At 44.2% G+C, this 17,279-nt stretch overlaps 1 protein-coding gene across 2 annotated transcripts in view; it reads right to left on the bottom strand.

Annotated features, from left to right (window-relative positions):
• FBXO36 (F-box protein 36) overlaps positions 1-17,279 on the bottom strand; it is a 104,245-nt gene that overhangs the window by 10,146 nt on the left and 76,820 nt on the right. Inside the window, 1 exon segment of one of the 2 annotated variants that reach the window (NM_001134074.1) lies at positions 1,808-4,194. The exons of the other annotated variant lie outside the window; for it this stretch is intronic. Coding sequence (NP_001127546.1) covers positions 4,006-4,194 — 189 coding nt within the window. The 3' untranslated portion in view covers positions 1,808-4,005. 2 annotated transcript variants of the gene reach the window in all.

Here is a 17,279-nt window from a genome sequence, read left to right as displayed (position 1 = left end):
TGGTCTTGAACTCCTGGGCTCAAAGGATCCTCCCGTTTCACCTCCCCAAAGTGCTATGATTAGAGGAATGAGCCACTGCACCTGGCCTGGGGTCTTTCCTCTTTTTTAATATAGGCATTTATTGCTATAAACTTCCCTCTTAGATTGATTTTGCTGCATCCCATAGGTTTTGATATTATGTTTCCATTGTCATTTGTCTCAAGATATTTTTTATCACTTGATGTTTTTAACATGACATCAAAGACATCCATTTCAAGTTGAAACCAACTACTTACAATTAAAAAGCTTGGATACGCTCTCACAGTATATTAATACAAACTGAAGATAGAGGTCATTTATACTAAAACTCAGAGCAAAAAACTGTGATGCACTTGTTTTATGTTTTTAGTAAGGTTGTTTTATATTATATTGTTTTATATTATATTATAAGGTTGTTTTATATTATATTATTATATATTATATATTTCAGGAGTCAGTTTGGGGTAATAAATAAAGACTGATAACCATTATGTATACAAGCAGCTTACAGAACAATGACAAGTGGTACCTGGTACATTGTCCTTACCCCTTCTTGCAGTCCCTCCCCACATGATCATCTCAGCCTCAGTTCTGGTGCCCACTCAGTAAAAGAAAACATTTTAGGCTGGGCATGGTGGCTCACGCCTGTAATCCCAGCACTTTGGGAGGCCAAGGTGGGTGGATCACGAGGTCAGGAGTTTGAGACCAGCTTGGCCAACATGGTGAAACTCTGTCTCTATTAAAAATACAAAAATTAGTCCGGTATGGTGGCACGTGTCTGTAATCCCAGCTACTTGGGAGGCTGAGGCAGGAGAATCACTTGAACCCAGGAGGCAGAGGTTGCAGTGAGCCGAGATTGCAGCATTGCACTCCAGCCTGGGTGACAAGAGCAAGATTCTCAAAAAAAAAAAGAATGAAAACATTTTGGATTCTCTATTGCTGAGGCTTAATGCATATATATGCCAACCTGTTTGGGAAAAAAGTAGTAGTAGAACTTGACATTAAGTAAAATGTTTATTATTTCGTTATAAATTAAAAATACATATTTTCTATTGTTAATAGGTTGTTCTTATAACACTAAATATATAAACCATCAGAAATTTTCAGTATTGTATAATTACAATGGTAAATGAGAACAGAGTAGAAACACATTTGATTGAAAAGATGAGAAACGGCAAGATTATAAAATGCTGTAAGGCCGGGCACCGTGGCTCACGCCTGTAATTCCAGCACTTTGGGAGGCTGAGGCGGGCAGGTCACCTGAGGTCAAGAGTTCGAGACCAGCCTGGCCAACATGGTGAAACCTTGTTTTTACTAAAAATACAAAAATTAGCGGGGCATGGTGGTGGATGCCTGTAATCCCAGCTACTCGGGAAACTGAGGCAGGAGAATTGCTTGAACCCAGGAGGTGGAGGGTTCCGTGAACTGAGATTGCACCATTGCATTCCAGCCTGGGTGAAAAGAGTGAAACTCTGCCTCAAAAAAAAATAAAAAATAAAAATAAAATAAAATTGTGTGGCATTTCACTCTGAAATGTTAAGACATAAAGCAGATTTATCCATCCACGTGAAAGCTGTTAATAGAAGCAGAAAGTCAAGACCATCGCTGCCTATTACCGTGTTATGGGATCGTCACATGGAACCTTACATGGAAAATGAGATGGGGGAGGGAGGGACAAAGTGTTTCAACCACTAAGGATGCTGGGGACACACAGGATGTTCACTTGATGATATTGTTTCTATTTTGGTGAAAACAATTGTAATCAAGTAATAAGGCACTCAGATTATTAGGGCAAGTATTAAAATAATTTAATAATCTGTATTATTTTAGCTATTATTTAACAATAGTCAACATATTAATGACTTTTTTCTTTACTTTAGCATTTATTTTTATAACATTTTTATATGTAATATTATTATATACTACATATAAGTATATATTGTAAGTATAATATATATGTGAGTAGGTATATACATAGTGTTTTCAAATTGCCATATTTGTGTTCTTATTGATTGACGTTGAATCGACTATTGCGCATGTCCATAACCTTTCAGAATCTGTTTGTTGATAAAATACTACACATAAAGCTTTAATCATCTTGCACTGATGTTACAAATAAGCTACAGTTACATATTTATGAAGTTATGTTGACATACATAATTGTGATTGTGTCTGCATCCTCACGATAAAACCTATGTTCTGTCATTGAAAATCAGGCCATGAGTGAAGTCTGGGAGCTCAGGGAGAGCCAAGACAGCCAGAGCTCTGCAGAGCACGTGCCTTCTTGCTCTCAGCTGCCTGCTGGTCACCTGTACCTGCCCTAGCAGACTCTCTTGAGTTGGAGAATGAGGCCTGGGTCTCTTGACAATTAAAGCTTTGCTCTGTTCTTGGACTAAATCCAGACATAACCACGTCAGGCTCCTCATCTGCCGGGAAGCAGATTGCACTGGATTTCGCCGTCACAGAAAACTTCTGACTGTGTGTACTTCCAGCAATGAGAAGGAGAGGGCTAGGTTGAGGGTCTCAAACTGGCACTGGGGAGCCCCGTGACTGGGTTTTAAGGGTGTGTGAATGAAGATTAAAATCTTGTTTGATATTAATATGGGTTCAGTTTTTTTTTTAATGTCACTAAGCCATGCTATAGAGCCCTTCTGGAAGGACTTAGGTGGGACAAAGAGCCAGAGTCCACAACTTCTGTATTGTTCACGGGGCCCTGGTGCATCCTGGGCAGTTTCTCTGGCACCGGAGGTATGTGAGTTTTCCTAGGTAGGAAAGTGAAGGTTGCAGGAAAGAAGAAATTATAAGGCTATATTATAACGTGATGTGGAAGTAGAAGCTACTTTGCTCTGTAACCTAAAAGGAGTCATTAGGTTATTTGCTGCTATGAGTTCATTTTCTACGGGTAATTAATAATCATCAAAGTGCAGGGAGAAAAACATTTTTAAGTAAGCCTTCTCAGTGAAGTGACCTTTCTCCCCTAGGACTGTATTCTTTTTACCCCTCTGCCATGTTAACAGCATGCAAACCATATTTACATTTTTACTTAGTTAACTCATAGTCTGTTTTCTTAAATATCCTTGTTAAAAGTGGTAGCTGTTCACATTCCTTTGGGGAACGGCATTTCTCTAAGAAATGTTTATAGGTTTTAGCCAGACGTAGTGGCTCATGCCTGTAATCCCAGCACTTTGGAAGCCGGAGCGGGTAGATCACTTGAGGTCAGGAGTTCAAGACCAGCCTGGCCTACATGGCGAAACTCCACCTCTACTAAAAAGAAAATAAAAAAAAAAAGAAATGTTTATAGGTTTATTTAACAATGTGAAGTAGTCCTGGGAAGTTGTACTTTGAGCAAGGTCCGCAAGCAGGATGCCTGCACTTCTCCAGTCATGCTCCAGCACCAGGTCGGAAGCTGTCTACATGTGGGGATGGAGCCTGGCATCCTGGGCCCACAAGGACAGGACCCTGAATGTGGACTTAGCAGAACAAAGTTGGGAAGGCAACTGCACCCACCCCGAGTGCCTCCTGTGGTACCCGCCCTTCACGGTTTCTGGTGGGGACACTCAGCCACCAGCTTCATGGCTGGACTCAGATGACACAATGCCAGGAAAAAATTCAAAAGCCCCATTACCCTTTCTAATGCCTAGATAAAATAGATGTCTAATAAAAACCTGCTAATAATCATTTATTGTTTGTTTATATACAATAGAAGACTCTTTTCTAATGGGTGTGGGATAAGGATGATGATGGCCTGTGGGGCTCCCTGTCTTACAGCCCTTGTCCTCGGGCCATGATTTGACCTCAGAATGACGGTGCCTCTAGCAAGGCACTGGGGAGCCAGATTCTGCTGCATTTGGGTGCAAATCCTCTATGAGTTTCAAATGGCTCCATGCATCAACAAAACCTCTTAGTTCTTAAGGAGACGGAAGAGATTTGGACACTGAAGAGAAATGCAGCCATGCCTCAGCTCCCTGCTGGTAGGAAAATGTGTGCCTAAGGTTGCTTTTCTCTCAGGTTTCCATATTTTTGTTTCCTCTTGCGGAGCTGACGCTGGAGCTGGAGCTTGTTGGTGAAGAACAGCTGTCTCCAGCCCGTGTCCTCCGCCAGGGCCCTCACGTCAGGAGTGATGGTGTCGCAGGTCGACTGGACTATCTGTTCCCACAGTTTATCAGACATGCACAGCTGTGGGTGGGAAAAGTCAGAGGTGGGTTACAGCACACGTGTTAAGTAAAAGCCATTTACTCACTCAAACTCATTATCAAACTCTTGCTGCCTGTGGGACACTACCTGTGCCAGACACAGGTCCTGCCTTGAGAAAGCTCCTCTTTGAGGAAAAGAGCCAGACACAAATATCTAAGTGCACATATATCTAACTGACATACCTTTCCGCACACACTTAAACTTCTCAGTGACGGCAGTAGAAAGAACATGCTCCTACCAACACCAGGCAACGCTCTCTCATGCAAGGGAAAATGTGTTTATTCTCCACCTTCACCCCCACCCCACACGGCCAAGTCCCACCAGTCACTGTCAACATCTGGGTGAAGTTTGTTGCCTCTAGTTAATTCCAATTCATCTCTATTTATCTATGTATGTTTTTATTTATTATTATTATTATTTTTATTTTTGAGATGGAGTTTTGCTCTTGTTGCCCAGGCTGGAGTGCAATGGCGCAATCTCGGCTCATTGCAATCTCCGCCTCCCGGGTTCAAGTGATTCTCCTGCCTCAGCCTCCCAAGTAGCTGGGATTACAGGCATGCGCCACCACACTGAGCTAATTTTGTATTTTTAGTAGAGACGGGATTTCTCCATGTTGGTCAGGCTGGTCTTGAGCTCCTGACCTCAGGTGATCTGCCCGCCTCGGCCTCCCAAAGTGCTGGGATTACAGGCGTGAGCCACTGCGCCTGGCCTTATCTATTTATTTTTTTATCTATCTATTTATATTTTTTAGATGGAGTCTCACTCTGTTGCCCAGGCTGGAGTGCAGGGGTGCAATCTCGGCTCACTGCAACCTCCGCCTACTGGGTTCAAGTGATTCTGCTGCTTCAGCCTCCCAAGTAGCTGGTACTACAGGTGCACACCACCATGCCTGGCTAATTTTTGTATTTTTTTTATAGAGACAGGGTTTCACCATGTTGATCAGGCTGGTCTTGAACTCCTGACCTTGTAATCTGCCCGCCTCAGCCTCCCAGAGTGCTGGGATTACAGGTGTGAGCCACCGTGCCCGGCCAGAAGTTGTATTTATAACTTTCTCCCTCTACCATCACTCCATCTTCTCTCTGTCTTTAGCCAGCACTTCAACTCATCAAGATGCTACCCCCGGTGATGTGATCCAAACCTTCTCCAATTCCTGCAAGGTGTGAGCACTTCTTGGTCTTGAATGTAGAAGATGTTCTATTCTTCTCTTAACTTTTGAATGTAGAAGATGTTCTATTCTTCTGTTAACTTTTGCCATTGTACACCATAAAAAAAGAATGAAACCATGTCCTTGCAGCAATGTGGATGCTGCTGAAGGCTGTTACCCTATGCAAAGTAACACAGAAATGGGAAACCAAACAGCGCATGTTCTTACTTGTAAGTGGGAGCTAAATCTTGGGTTCCCACAAACATAGGCATGATTGCTGTCCCCTCATAATGGAGCACCAGGGCAGCCTCCCTGGCCCATACCCAGCTTCCCCCTGCCCATTCTATCTCCTATCCCAAACAGCACCAGCCCTGGCCAGCCCTGTTGTGCTGTGCCCCCCTGTGTCCTGACTTCCTCCTGGGGAGGAAGAAATGTGTAAGTGTGATCTCTACCTCCTGACACCACTACGTTCACTTCTGAACAGAAAGCAGTCACCACTCCTTCCTTCCATACTTCATGCTCTTCTAAGAGTACTCCAATAAGGGAAAAGAATGAATTACAAATAGAAATGAATAGTACAATAAGGCATCATTGCTTAAGATCCTTTCTGCATAAACATCAAAGCAACAGCTGTTATATTCACATAATGGTTATTGCTAAACAGCAACACTGAATCATATATCTACAGACCCCAAAACATTTTGATGTTAGAAGGGTCACTCATTATCTTATCTCTCCTTCCACAGTCCTTCAAGGTTTAGTTCCTCTACCCAGATTACAACCTATTCTACACATAAACAAAGGCAAACTTTTAAAATGTCTTAATATGAAAAGCAGATCATTTGACCCTCCTTTAAAAGATCTGAACTCCAGCACCAATGTGGATTACTATCCCATTACTAGCACAGTACATTTCAGGATATCAGTGTGTCTTGTAATAGAGATTATGGGAGAAAACTACAAGATTTGGGGGGAAAGGAAATAATTCTCAAAACAGCTAAAATTTCCACTAGTATAACTACATTTATGACTCATCAAATTTTATACTGAAAATATTTACAGTTTTGTTTTATATTATAAGTTGTTGGTGTACAAAATAACCCCATCTATGACTCCCAAACCCTGACGATCTTTTGCTTAGTAGTTGCCAGGTTGCAAAACGAAAGGTTCTATAGTTCTGTCTACTCTGATCCAAAGCCCAGCTAACCATGGATTTAGCTTCCCCTGGTGGTGGTGCATGAATTTTGCATCCATAAATTGTCAAGTTGAAGAGAATCTTAGGGCTTATCTATTTAAAATGTCTCCCTTTGCAAATAGGAAAACCAGGGCTGAGAGAAGAGAAGGGAGAAGGATGCTGTTCCAGGTTCATGCTGAGGAGCGGCTGAGCTAAGAACAGAACAGAACCCAGCTCTCCAGGCTCCTGCTTATTTAAACACACCACACTGCCTGCGCACAGTGATGCTAGGAGATCCCCTCCCGCAAGCTTCCAGCCTTCTGGAGTCCCCTGAGACATTCGATCTGTACAACCTTAATATCGATTGGTCAAATTCTTGGGCCAGGACGAGCATAGTGGCTCATGCCTGTAATCCCAGCACTTTGCAAGGCCGAGGCGGGTAGATCACCGGAGGTCAGGAGTTTGAGACCAGCCAGAGCCGACATGGTGAAACCCTGTTTCTACTAAAAATACAAAAATTAGCCAGGGGTGGTGGCAGGCTCCTGTAATCCCAGCACCTTGGGAGGCTGAAGCGGGTGGATTATTTGACGTCAGGAATTCGAGACCACCCTGGCCAACATGGTGAAACTCTGTCTCTACCAAAAATACAAAAATTAGCCAGGTATGGTGGCATGCGCCTGTAGTCCCAGCTACTTGGGAGGCTGAGGGAGAATCGCTTGAACCTGGGAGGTGGAGACTGCAGTGAGCCAAGATTGCTTCACTGCACTCCAGCCTGGGCAACAGAGTGAGACTCTCTCTCAAAAAAAAAAAAAGAAAATTGTTGGACCCAACCCTTAGAATCAGGTTGCTGTAAACACAAGAAAACACATCAAGAGCACAAGTGCTGGTTCCACCTCAGATCTACCAAGCCAGATGCTCAGGGGATGGGCCTGGCATCTGTGTTTCCACCTGTGCCCCAGAGGCTTCACCTGCTTGGCCAGACATGGGAATTATGATCATAGGGGGTTTGTAGACATGAGGGAAAAATCTGTCTCTCCACAGCCAACAAGGGACAGAGGAGTGGTTTTCTTCCTGAGTGGTTCTCCTGGTGATTCCTGAATCACAACCAGGATGAATGTGTTTTATATGCCTGTCATGACCGACTCTTTCCCGACCTGGGCCTCAGCCTTCTCATCTAGCTGCATTGGCGGTTTCTCCACACTTGCTCTGCTGCATTTCGGAGAAAATGGATAGCATCAAGGCTGGTGCTATCAGGGGCAAGCCACTAGGCCCCCAGGCAGGTGCCCAAATGGCAGCACACCTTGGTGAACTTGCCTCAGTCCGAGACTGGCCCCACCCTGACAGGTGTGGAGCTCTACTTTCCAGTATACTGGTTGCTCATCCACAGCTCCAAGCTGCAGGCTCCAGGCCTTGGTCAACATAGAATCAGAGCAAAGGCAGACAGCTGGATGATCCTGATTGCTGGTGGCATTAAGTATAACTGGATACTTCCATCCTCAACTGTGGAATAGCACCATGGACTCCCCAGGCTGGGGCCCCTTTCACAGAGTGTCCCCACACAGTCTGGTTCTTGGCATGTGTCTTTATGCTTCTAAGGCAGAAGCGATACTACGGAGTCAGGTCTGGCCGTGGGAGCCTTTCTGTCTCGTAGAGGTGACCCTGCACACCGCACTCTTTAACAGTCTCCATGAAAACAACACCTTGACCATGTGCCTGCAGATCTGCCTGCTACTCCCCAGCCCCTCCCACTTCATTTCCAGCCATATTCTTCCTTTGCTCTGCTCAAGAATGTAAGCTCCTTAAAGGCAGGGACACGTGCATCTTTTCACCTTGAAGTCCCCAGAACCTACCACTGTGTCCGGCCCACAGCAGGGGCTCAGTAATTACGTACTGACTGCACACAGCCCTGAAGTGTATCCATATATCAGTCGGTCCAGCAGTCAGGTGCCTGAGGGAAACTCCCTGGCCATATGACCTCGGGCACATCAGTTAGACTTGTTGATTTTTAGCTTCCTTATGAATAGGATGGCCGGGCACAGTGGCTCACACCTGTAATTCCAGCACTTTGGGAGGCGGAGGTGGGCGGATCACCTGAGGTAAGAAGTTAGAGACCAGCCTGACCAACATGGCGAAACCCTGCCTCTACTAAAAATACGAAAATTAGCTGGGCGTGGTGGCATGTACCTAGAGTCTCAGCTACTTGGGAGGCTGAGGCAGGAGAATTGCTTGAACCCAGGAGGCGGAGGTTACAGTAAGCCAAGATTGCGCCAGCCTAGGCAACAGAGCAAGACTCTGTCTCAAAAAACAAAACTAAAATAAAATAAAATAGAATAAGGATAATAATAGTATCTACATCTAAAGATTTCTATGAGAACTAAATAAAAAATGTAATTAGAAAACTTAGTGGAATGCTAGACATACAATAAGTGCTCAATAAATATTCTTATGGGCTGGGCGTGGTGGCTCACGTCTGTAATCTCAGTACTTTGGGAGGCTGAGGTAGGCAGATCACTTGAGGTCAGGAGTTCAAGATCAGCCTGGCCAAAATGGTGAAACCCATTTCTACTAAAAATACAAAAATTAGCCAGGTATGGAGGAGGGCACCCGTAATCCCAGCTACTCAGGAGGCTGAGGCAGGAGAATCACTGGAATCTGGGAGGCGGAGGCTGCAATGAATGAAGATCATGCCACTGCACTCCGACCTGAGTAACAGAGTGAGACTCCATCTCAAATAAATGAATGAATGAATAAATGAAGGAAGGAAGGAAGGAAGGAATGTTACAGTCTGTGACCCAAGGTGCACACTTATTTCCTTTTTTCCATATGCATGGAGGTGCATATTATAGTCCCAGTACACTACCTATATCATGCATATTTCAATACATTTCTTTGATTATTTTAAACAGTTACACTTATGCAATTTTTTTCTACAGATAAACATGAAATGCAAATTGTATATAAAGTATAGAGCATCATTTATAAATAAGAGGGGAAACAAAAAATCTGGTTAAATAAATTATCTACGCTGTGTGTGGTGGCTCACACCTGTAATCCCAGCACTTTGGAAGGCCAAGGCAGGAGGATTGCTTGAGCCCAAGAGTTTGAGACCAGCTAAGGCAAGATAGCAAGACCCAGTCTCTACAAAAAACACAAAAATTAGCCAGGTGTGGTGGTGTGCACCTGTAGTCCCAGCCATTTGAGAGGCCGAGGTGGGAGGACTGCTTGAGCCCAGGAGGTGAAGGCTGCAGTGAGCCGTGTTTGTGCCACCACACTCCTGCCGGAGCGACACAGCAAGATGACCCTGTCTCAGGAAAATAAATAAATAAATAAATAAATAATCTGTCTATGCGTTGATATCCTATGGCAATTTTTTAAATGGAGGAAGATTGATGGGTACTGATGTTTTATTTTATTTTTGAGATGGAGTTCCACTCTTATTGCCAAGACTGGAGTGCAATGGCTTAATCTCGGCTCTGCAAACTCTGCCTCCCGGGTTCAAGCGATTCTCCTGCCTCAGCCTCCCAAGTAGCTGGGATTACAGGTGTGTGCCACCATGCCCAGCTAATTTTGTATTTTTAGTAGAGATGAGGTTTCACCATGTTGGTCAGACTGGTCTCAAACTCCTCACCTCAAGTGATCCACCTGCCTCAGCCTCCCAAAGTGCTGGGATTACAGGCATGAGCCACCATGCCTGGCCGGTACTGATATTTTAAAAGTGTCTAAAATATGTTGTGAAGTAGGAAAAAAACAGATGAAGAACAATATATAATATGTTATCACATGCTTTTTAGAAGGGTGTATGTACCGGTATATGTACTTGCACATCCCACACACATATGGCTCTACACGTGTAGAATATCTCTGGAAGGACATACAAAACACAGTTAATATGGTTGCCACTAGAGATGAGAATCAGAGGAATGAGGGTCAGGACTGGGAGGGGCAATAACTTTTTAGTTTATATACAAGGATACATAATTTTTAAACATTTCCAATCTGACCATTGCAATGGACGTCAACTTTCTTTTACAAAAATATAAACAAAATTGATACGGAAGCATTCAACCACCGTTTTCGGAGAGGTAACTCTGGGCTAGATGCTCTGGTAAGGTGGGTATATGAAATTAGGTGACACAATCCTTGCCCTTGAGCTTGGCAGGGAGACAAGTGAAGGGGGTGGGGCAAGCAAGTACAAAAGCCAATCAAGGGGCATTTGGGAGGTCCCGGTGGTGGATGAGTCAGGAGGAGAATATTCCTGGAAAAGAGAGCAGAGTAAGCAAAGGCAAAAGGCACATTAGAGCACAGCACACAGAGAGCTGCAAGGAGGTGACCTGGCTGGGGCAGAGGGTGGCAGGAGGCAGGGCAAGGGCCCCGTGGCTGTGCTGGCTACGACCGTGGACCTCATTCTGAAAATGACAGGAAGCCATTAAGGGCCAGTGAGCAGGACAATGGCATGACCAGAGTACAATGTAAAATGGCCACCCTGAGCTCACATGGACAAGCAACCAATGAAGCAACGAAGGGGTTCCCAGGAGAAAACCCACCAGAGTCCTGGAAGCAGAGATGAGTCAAGAAGCAGAAGGCTTGGTTGGGTATGAGTGGCTCATGCCTGTAATCTCAGCACTTTGGGAAGCCAAGGCAGGCGATTACATGAGGTCAAGAGTTCAAGACTAGCCTGGCCAACAAGGTGAAACCCTGTCTCTACTAAAAATACTAAAAATTAGCCGGGTGCGGTGGCACACGCTTGTAGTCCCAGCTACTTGGGAGGCTGAGGCAGGAGAATCACTTGAACCCGGGAAGTGCAGGTTGCAGTGAGCTGAGATCAAGCCACTGTACTCCAGCCTGGGCAACACAGCAAGACTCCGTGTCAAAAAAAAAAGAAGCAGAACACCTGAAACAGGCCCTTCTGATACAACAAACACAAGGTTGCTGTGAACAAGCCAGGGATATTTTGCAGGCACGGACAGAGGGGAAAATGAGAGAGGAGCTGTAGGCTGACATTAGACCAATGCCTCTCAGAATTTTGGGTTATCCTAAGACCAGTAAATTTTTTAAAAAGCAGAACAAAATAAAATGATAGTAAACCAGAACCAAAATAAGGGTGCTGCTGACTTTCACATTTTGTCAAAGAACAATTTTTAAAATGATCATGTATTATTGCCACCACTTCATTAAAAAAAGGAACTTTTTTTTTTTTTTAAGACGGAGTCTTGCTCTGTAGCCCAGGGTAAAGTGCAGTGGCCCAATCTTGGGTCACTGCAAGCTCCGCCTCCCGGGTTCAAGCGATTCTCCTGCCTCAACCTCCTGAGTAGCTGGGATTACAGGCACACGTCACCACACCTGTCTTTAATTTTTTGTATTTTTAGTAGGCATGGGGTTTCATCATGTTGGCCAGGATGGTTCTGATCTCCTGACCTCGTGATCCACCCGCCTGGGCCTCCCAAAGGCATAAGCCACTGTGCCCAGCCAAGAAGGAACATTTTAACCCTCCCCAAAATAGGAAAGACCTAACATCCACTGAAAGACGGTCATTTAAATGAAACAAGTTTAGCTTTATCAAAAACTTTATATCATCCTTATTATTCTCATTTCATCATGGATTATAAAGTCACTGATGCTGCTGGTTTGCTGAGCATTAACTGCTATGCAAACCATTTTTGAAGAAGACAGATTGGATAAGGATAGAGTTTTTGTTTTTTGAAGGATGAAACTGATTTGAGAAAAAAATTAATGCCGGGCATGGTGGCGCATGCCTGCAATCCCCACACTTTGGGAGGCTGAAGCAGGAGGATTGCTTGAGCCCCAAAATTCAAGACCAACCTGCGCAACATGGTGAAACCACATCTCTACAAAAAATACAAAAATTAGCCGGGTATGGTGGCACAGGCCTGTAGTCCCAGCTACCCAGGAGGCTGAGGTGGAAGGATCACTTGAGCCCAGGGGGTGGAGGTTGCAGTGAGCTGAAATCATGCCATTGCACTCCAGCCTGTGTAACAAAGTAAGACCCTGTCTCAAAAAGGAAAAAAAAATTAATGTACTGGGGGAAAAAAGCAGAGAAAGATTTAATTACTAAATGCAGTGTAGTAAGCTAGATTGGACATAAAACAGCAAAAGGACATTATTGAAAAAACTAATGAAATTCAAATAACATCTGTATTTTAGTTAATAGTGTTGTACCAATATTAATTGCCAGTTTTTATAAATGTACCACGGTTATGTAAGACATCAATATGGAGGAAGCTGGGTAATTAAAAGTTAAAAAAAAAACAAACAATAGGCCCGAGCAGTGGCTCATGCCTGTAATCCCAGCACTTTGGGAAGCTGAGGCAGGCTGATCACTTGAGGTCAGGAGTTCGAGGCCAGCCTGGCCAACGTGGTGAAACCCTGTCTCTACCAAAAATACAGAAATAAAAATAAATAAAATAAAATAAAATAAAATTAGCCAGGTGTGGTGGCTTGCACTTGTAACTCCAGCTACTCAGGAGGCTGACGCATGAGAATCGCTTGAACCTGGGAGGTGGAGATTGCAGTTGGCAGAGATCATGCCACTGCACTCCAGCCTGGGTGATGGAGTGAGACTTTGTCTCTTAAAAAAACAATAATAATAACAACAACAAACCGAAGAGAAAGGAAATAAGTGAAATTCCCAGGAGTAGGCCCTGAACCAGGTGTCAGGTAGCACTGATCTTGAGCAGGAGAGGAGCAGCTCCCTCCCTGAGGTAAGAGGAAGGAGCTGGACTGGACACAAATAATTTGGTAATAAACTTGTCCCCCGGAAATTGAAAAGGAAGCCTTTTTTTCATTAATAAAGTAGTTAAATGAAAATAACTTATAAGGCTGGGCATGGTTGCTCATGCCTGTAATCCCAGCACTTTGGGAGGCCAAGGCAGGTGGATCACCTGAGGTCAGGAGTCCAAAACCAGCCTGGCCAACATGGCAAAACCCCGTGTCTACTAAAAATACAAAAATTAGCCAGGCGCAGTGGTGGGTGCCTGTAATCCCAGCTACTCGGGAGGCTGAGGCAGGAGAATTGCTTGAACCCAGGAAGCAGAGGTTGCAGTGAGCTGAGATGGTGTCATTGTGCTCCAGCCTGGGCAACAGAGCGAGACTCTGTCTCAAAAGAAAAAAAAAGAAAAAAGAAAAAGAAAATAACTTATAAATGAAGTGTGTAACAGGTAAATGGAACAGAGATAAAACTTAGATTTACAACAGAAATAAGTGGTTTTCCTTCTTTCCCTGTGTGCAAATAAGAAAAAAAAGTGGTTGGCTGGGTACAGTGGCTCACGCCTATAATCTCAACACTTTGGGAGGCTGAGGTAGGTGGATCACTTGAGGCCAGGAGTTCAAGACCAGCCTGGCCAACATGGTGAAACCCAGTCTCTACTGAAAAGCAAAAATTAGCCAGGCATGGTGGCAAGCACCTGTAGTCCCACCCAGCTACTCAGGAGGCTGAGGCAGGAGAATCCCTTGAACCCAGGAGGCGGAGGTTGCAGTGAGCTGAGATCTCGCCACTGAACTCCAGCCTGGGTGACAGAGCGAGACTCTGACTCAAAAAAAAAAAAAAAAAAAAAAAAAAAGTGATTAATGTTATGTGGGGAGAATAAAACCAGCAGCCCTGAGTCATGTTCCATCTTCTAATAATTCTGCTCTGTAAAGATGCTCAGGGCTGAAATCAGCAACCTAGAGAAGCCCTACTTCAGAGCACTGGCTAAATTATGGAGAATGTTTTCAAGACTGCACTGAAATAATAGCAGGACACTGAGAGTGAAAGTAATAGTGGAAGTGAGTAAAACTTGGAGAGAAGGCAGCCGCTCAGCGTGAGAAATAACTACCAGAAGCCACTCACTTGCTGCTGTTTCCTATCAAATCCTTCCATTTACTTGCAGGAGCAGAAATTTACTGACAGTAAATGGAAGGATTTGATAGAAAATCAAATCCAGGCCCTGCAACCATGCAGAAACTTTTACTAGATCCCCACTAGTATATTTTATTTACGCAGAATTCTCTTTTCATTTAAAGTATGAATAATCAGCTTCTTCTTCTTCTTTTTTTTTTTTTTTTTTTTGAGACAGTCTCACTCTGTTGTCCAGGCTGCAGTGCAGTGGTGTGATCTTGGCTCACTGCAATCTCCGCATCCTGAGTTCAAGCAGCAATCCTGCCTCAGCCTCCCAACTACCTGGGATTACAGGCCTGTGCCACCAGGCCCAGCTAATTTTTGTATTTTTAGTTGAGATGTGGTTTCCCCATGTTGGCCAGGCTGGTCTCAAACTCCTGATCTCAGGTGATCCACCCGCCTCGGCCTCCCAAAGTGCTGGGATTACAGGCGTGAGCCACTGTGCCCAGCCCTAATAAATCAGCTTCCTATCAGCACCAAGCACAAGATTTTAACTTTAGGATACTTATTTAATGGCAAAAATATATACAATGGTACTTGTTTTCGGCTTTCCATTTTTAGGGAGGAAAATCAAGTAAAAAATATATTTTGGGGAGCTAAATGATGAGAACTTACGAATACAAAGAATGAAACAATAGATACTGGTGTCTACTTGAGGGTGGAGGGTGGGAGGAAGGAGAGGAGCAGAAAACATAACTATTGGGTACTGGGTTTAATAATTAACCTGGGTGATTAAATAATCTGTACAAAAAAACCCTGCGACATGAGTTTACCTGTATAACAAACCTTCACATGTACGCCCAAACCCAAAATATAGGTTAAAAAAAATGTGTGTATATATATATATATATATATATATATATATATATATATATATATATTTATATATTTGGACAGGAAGGTGGTTCACACCTGTAATCTCAGCACTTTGGGAGGCCAAGGCGGGTGGATCACCTGAGGTCAGGAGTTTGAGATCAGCCTGGCCAACGTGGGGAAACCCCGTCTCTACTAAAAATATAAAAATTAGCTGGGCATGATGGTGGGCACCTGTAATCCCAGTTACTTGGAAGCTAAGGCACAAGAAATCACTTGAGCTCAAGAGGTGGAGGTTGCAGTGAGCTGAGATCATGCCATTGCACTCTGGCCTGGGCGACAGAGCAAGACTCTGTCTCAAAAAAAAAAAAAAAAAAAATTATATTACTTAAAATTATTTTTTTTGAGACAGGGTTTTGCTCTGTTGCCCAGGCTGGGGTGCAGTGGTGTGAACACAACTCACTGTAACCTCAGCCTCCTGGGCTCAAGTGACCCTCCTATTCAGCCTCCAGAGTAACTGGGACTACAGGGGCATGCCATGATACTCAGCTAATTTTTTTTTTTTTTCTGAGACGGAGTTTCACTCTTGTTGCCCAGGCTGGAGTGCAAAGGCATGATCTCAGCTCACCACAACCTCCGCCTCCCGGGTTCAAGCGATTCTCCTGCCTCAGCCTCCCTAGTAGCTGGGATTACAGGCATGTGCCACCACGCCCGGCTAATTTTATATTTTTAGTAGAGACGGGGTTTCACCATGCTGGTCAGGCTGGTCTCAAACTCCCGACCTCAGGTGATCCGCCCGCCTCGGCCTCCCAAAGTGCTGGGATTACAGGCATGAGCCACCGCGCCCGGCCATAACACTCAGCTAATTTTTTAAAAATGTATTGTAGAGATGGAATCTCCCTATTTTGCCCAAGTTGATCTCAAATTCCTAGGCTCAACCAATCCTCCCTCCTCAGCCTCCCAAAGTGCTGGAATTACAGGCATGAGCCACTGTGCCTGAACTAAAATTAATTTTTTAAAATCAAGACATTTTATTGCATTATTGGGAAAAATGTTGGCTTTTTAGATAATAAGATTATGATTTGAATCATCTTGGAAAATGTTGTATGTTCTTTTATAAATGGACATTGCCCCAATACATTACAGCTAAATACCGAGCTAGTCAGGGTTCCTCAGTTGCAAGCAACAGATTCCCATTCTGATTAACTTAAGCCAAAAAGAGATTTAATGGAAAATTAGTATGTGTGTGATTGTGGGGTAGGGTTGGGGGTTCTAGAATTGAAGGAACAACGGAAGGGGTAGGGACCAAGGTATCTTCCAGGATCCAGGGAGTACAACTGACAAAGGTCACACTGAAGCCTTGACACTGGCTGAAATCAGCACTAACTGTGCTTCCTGCTCTTCGGTCATTCTGCTGAGGATTTGAAGCAGTGAGACAGTGCATCTTGTCAGCTTTGGGCAAGGAAGAAAATGGGGCACTGCAATGAACAGCCCACCGAAACACACATATTGGGAGACAGGCAACGCAGCAAAGGCTATTACTAGAAGATATGGAAACGGATGTCAGGTAGTCCTCCTTCTCCTATTCTCTCTCTCTTTTTTTTTTTTGAAGACAGAATCTCACTCTGTCTCCCAGGCTGGAGTGCAGTGGTGTGATCTCGGATCACCGCAACCTCTGCCTCCCGAGTTCAAGTGATTCTCCTGCCTCAGACTCCTGAATAGCTGAGACTACAGGCGCCTGCCACCATGCCCAGCTAATTTTTGTATTTTTAGTAGAGACGGGGTTTCCCCATATTGGCCAGGATGGTCTCAAACTCCCAACTTCAGGTGATCTGCCCACTCGGCCTCCCAAAGTGCCCTATTCTCTTATGCCACCATGCTTCTGTTTGGTTGTTCCTTGACTTGGAATGCCCCCTAACCCAGATCACGTGTCTTCACCAACTTCACCCTCAAAAGCCAGATAAAGTGACCTGCCACTGTGAAGCCAGGCAGAGAAAATCACTTTGCACTATCTTTGTACCTTGCATACACATCCCTTGTTG

This window comes from Pongo abelii, chromosome 11, assembly GCF_028885655.2.
Source record: "Pongo abelii isolate AG06213 chromosome 11, NHGRI_mPonAbe1-v2.0_pri, whole genome shotgun sequence".
Taxonomy (NCBI): Eukaryota; Metazoa; Chordata; class Mammalia; order Primates; family Hominidae; genus Pongo; species Pongo abelii.
Note: the sequence above shows the minus strand (reverse complement) of the source record. Positions and strands in the feature narration are given on the sequence as shown.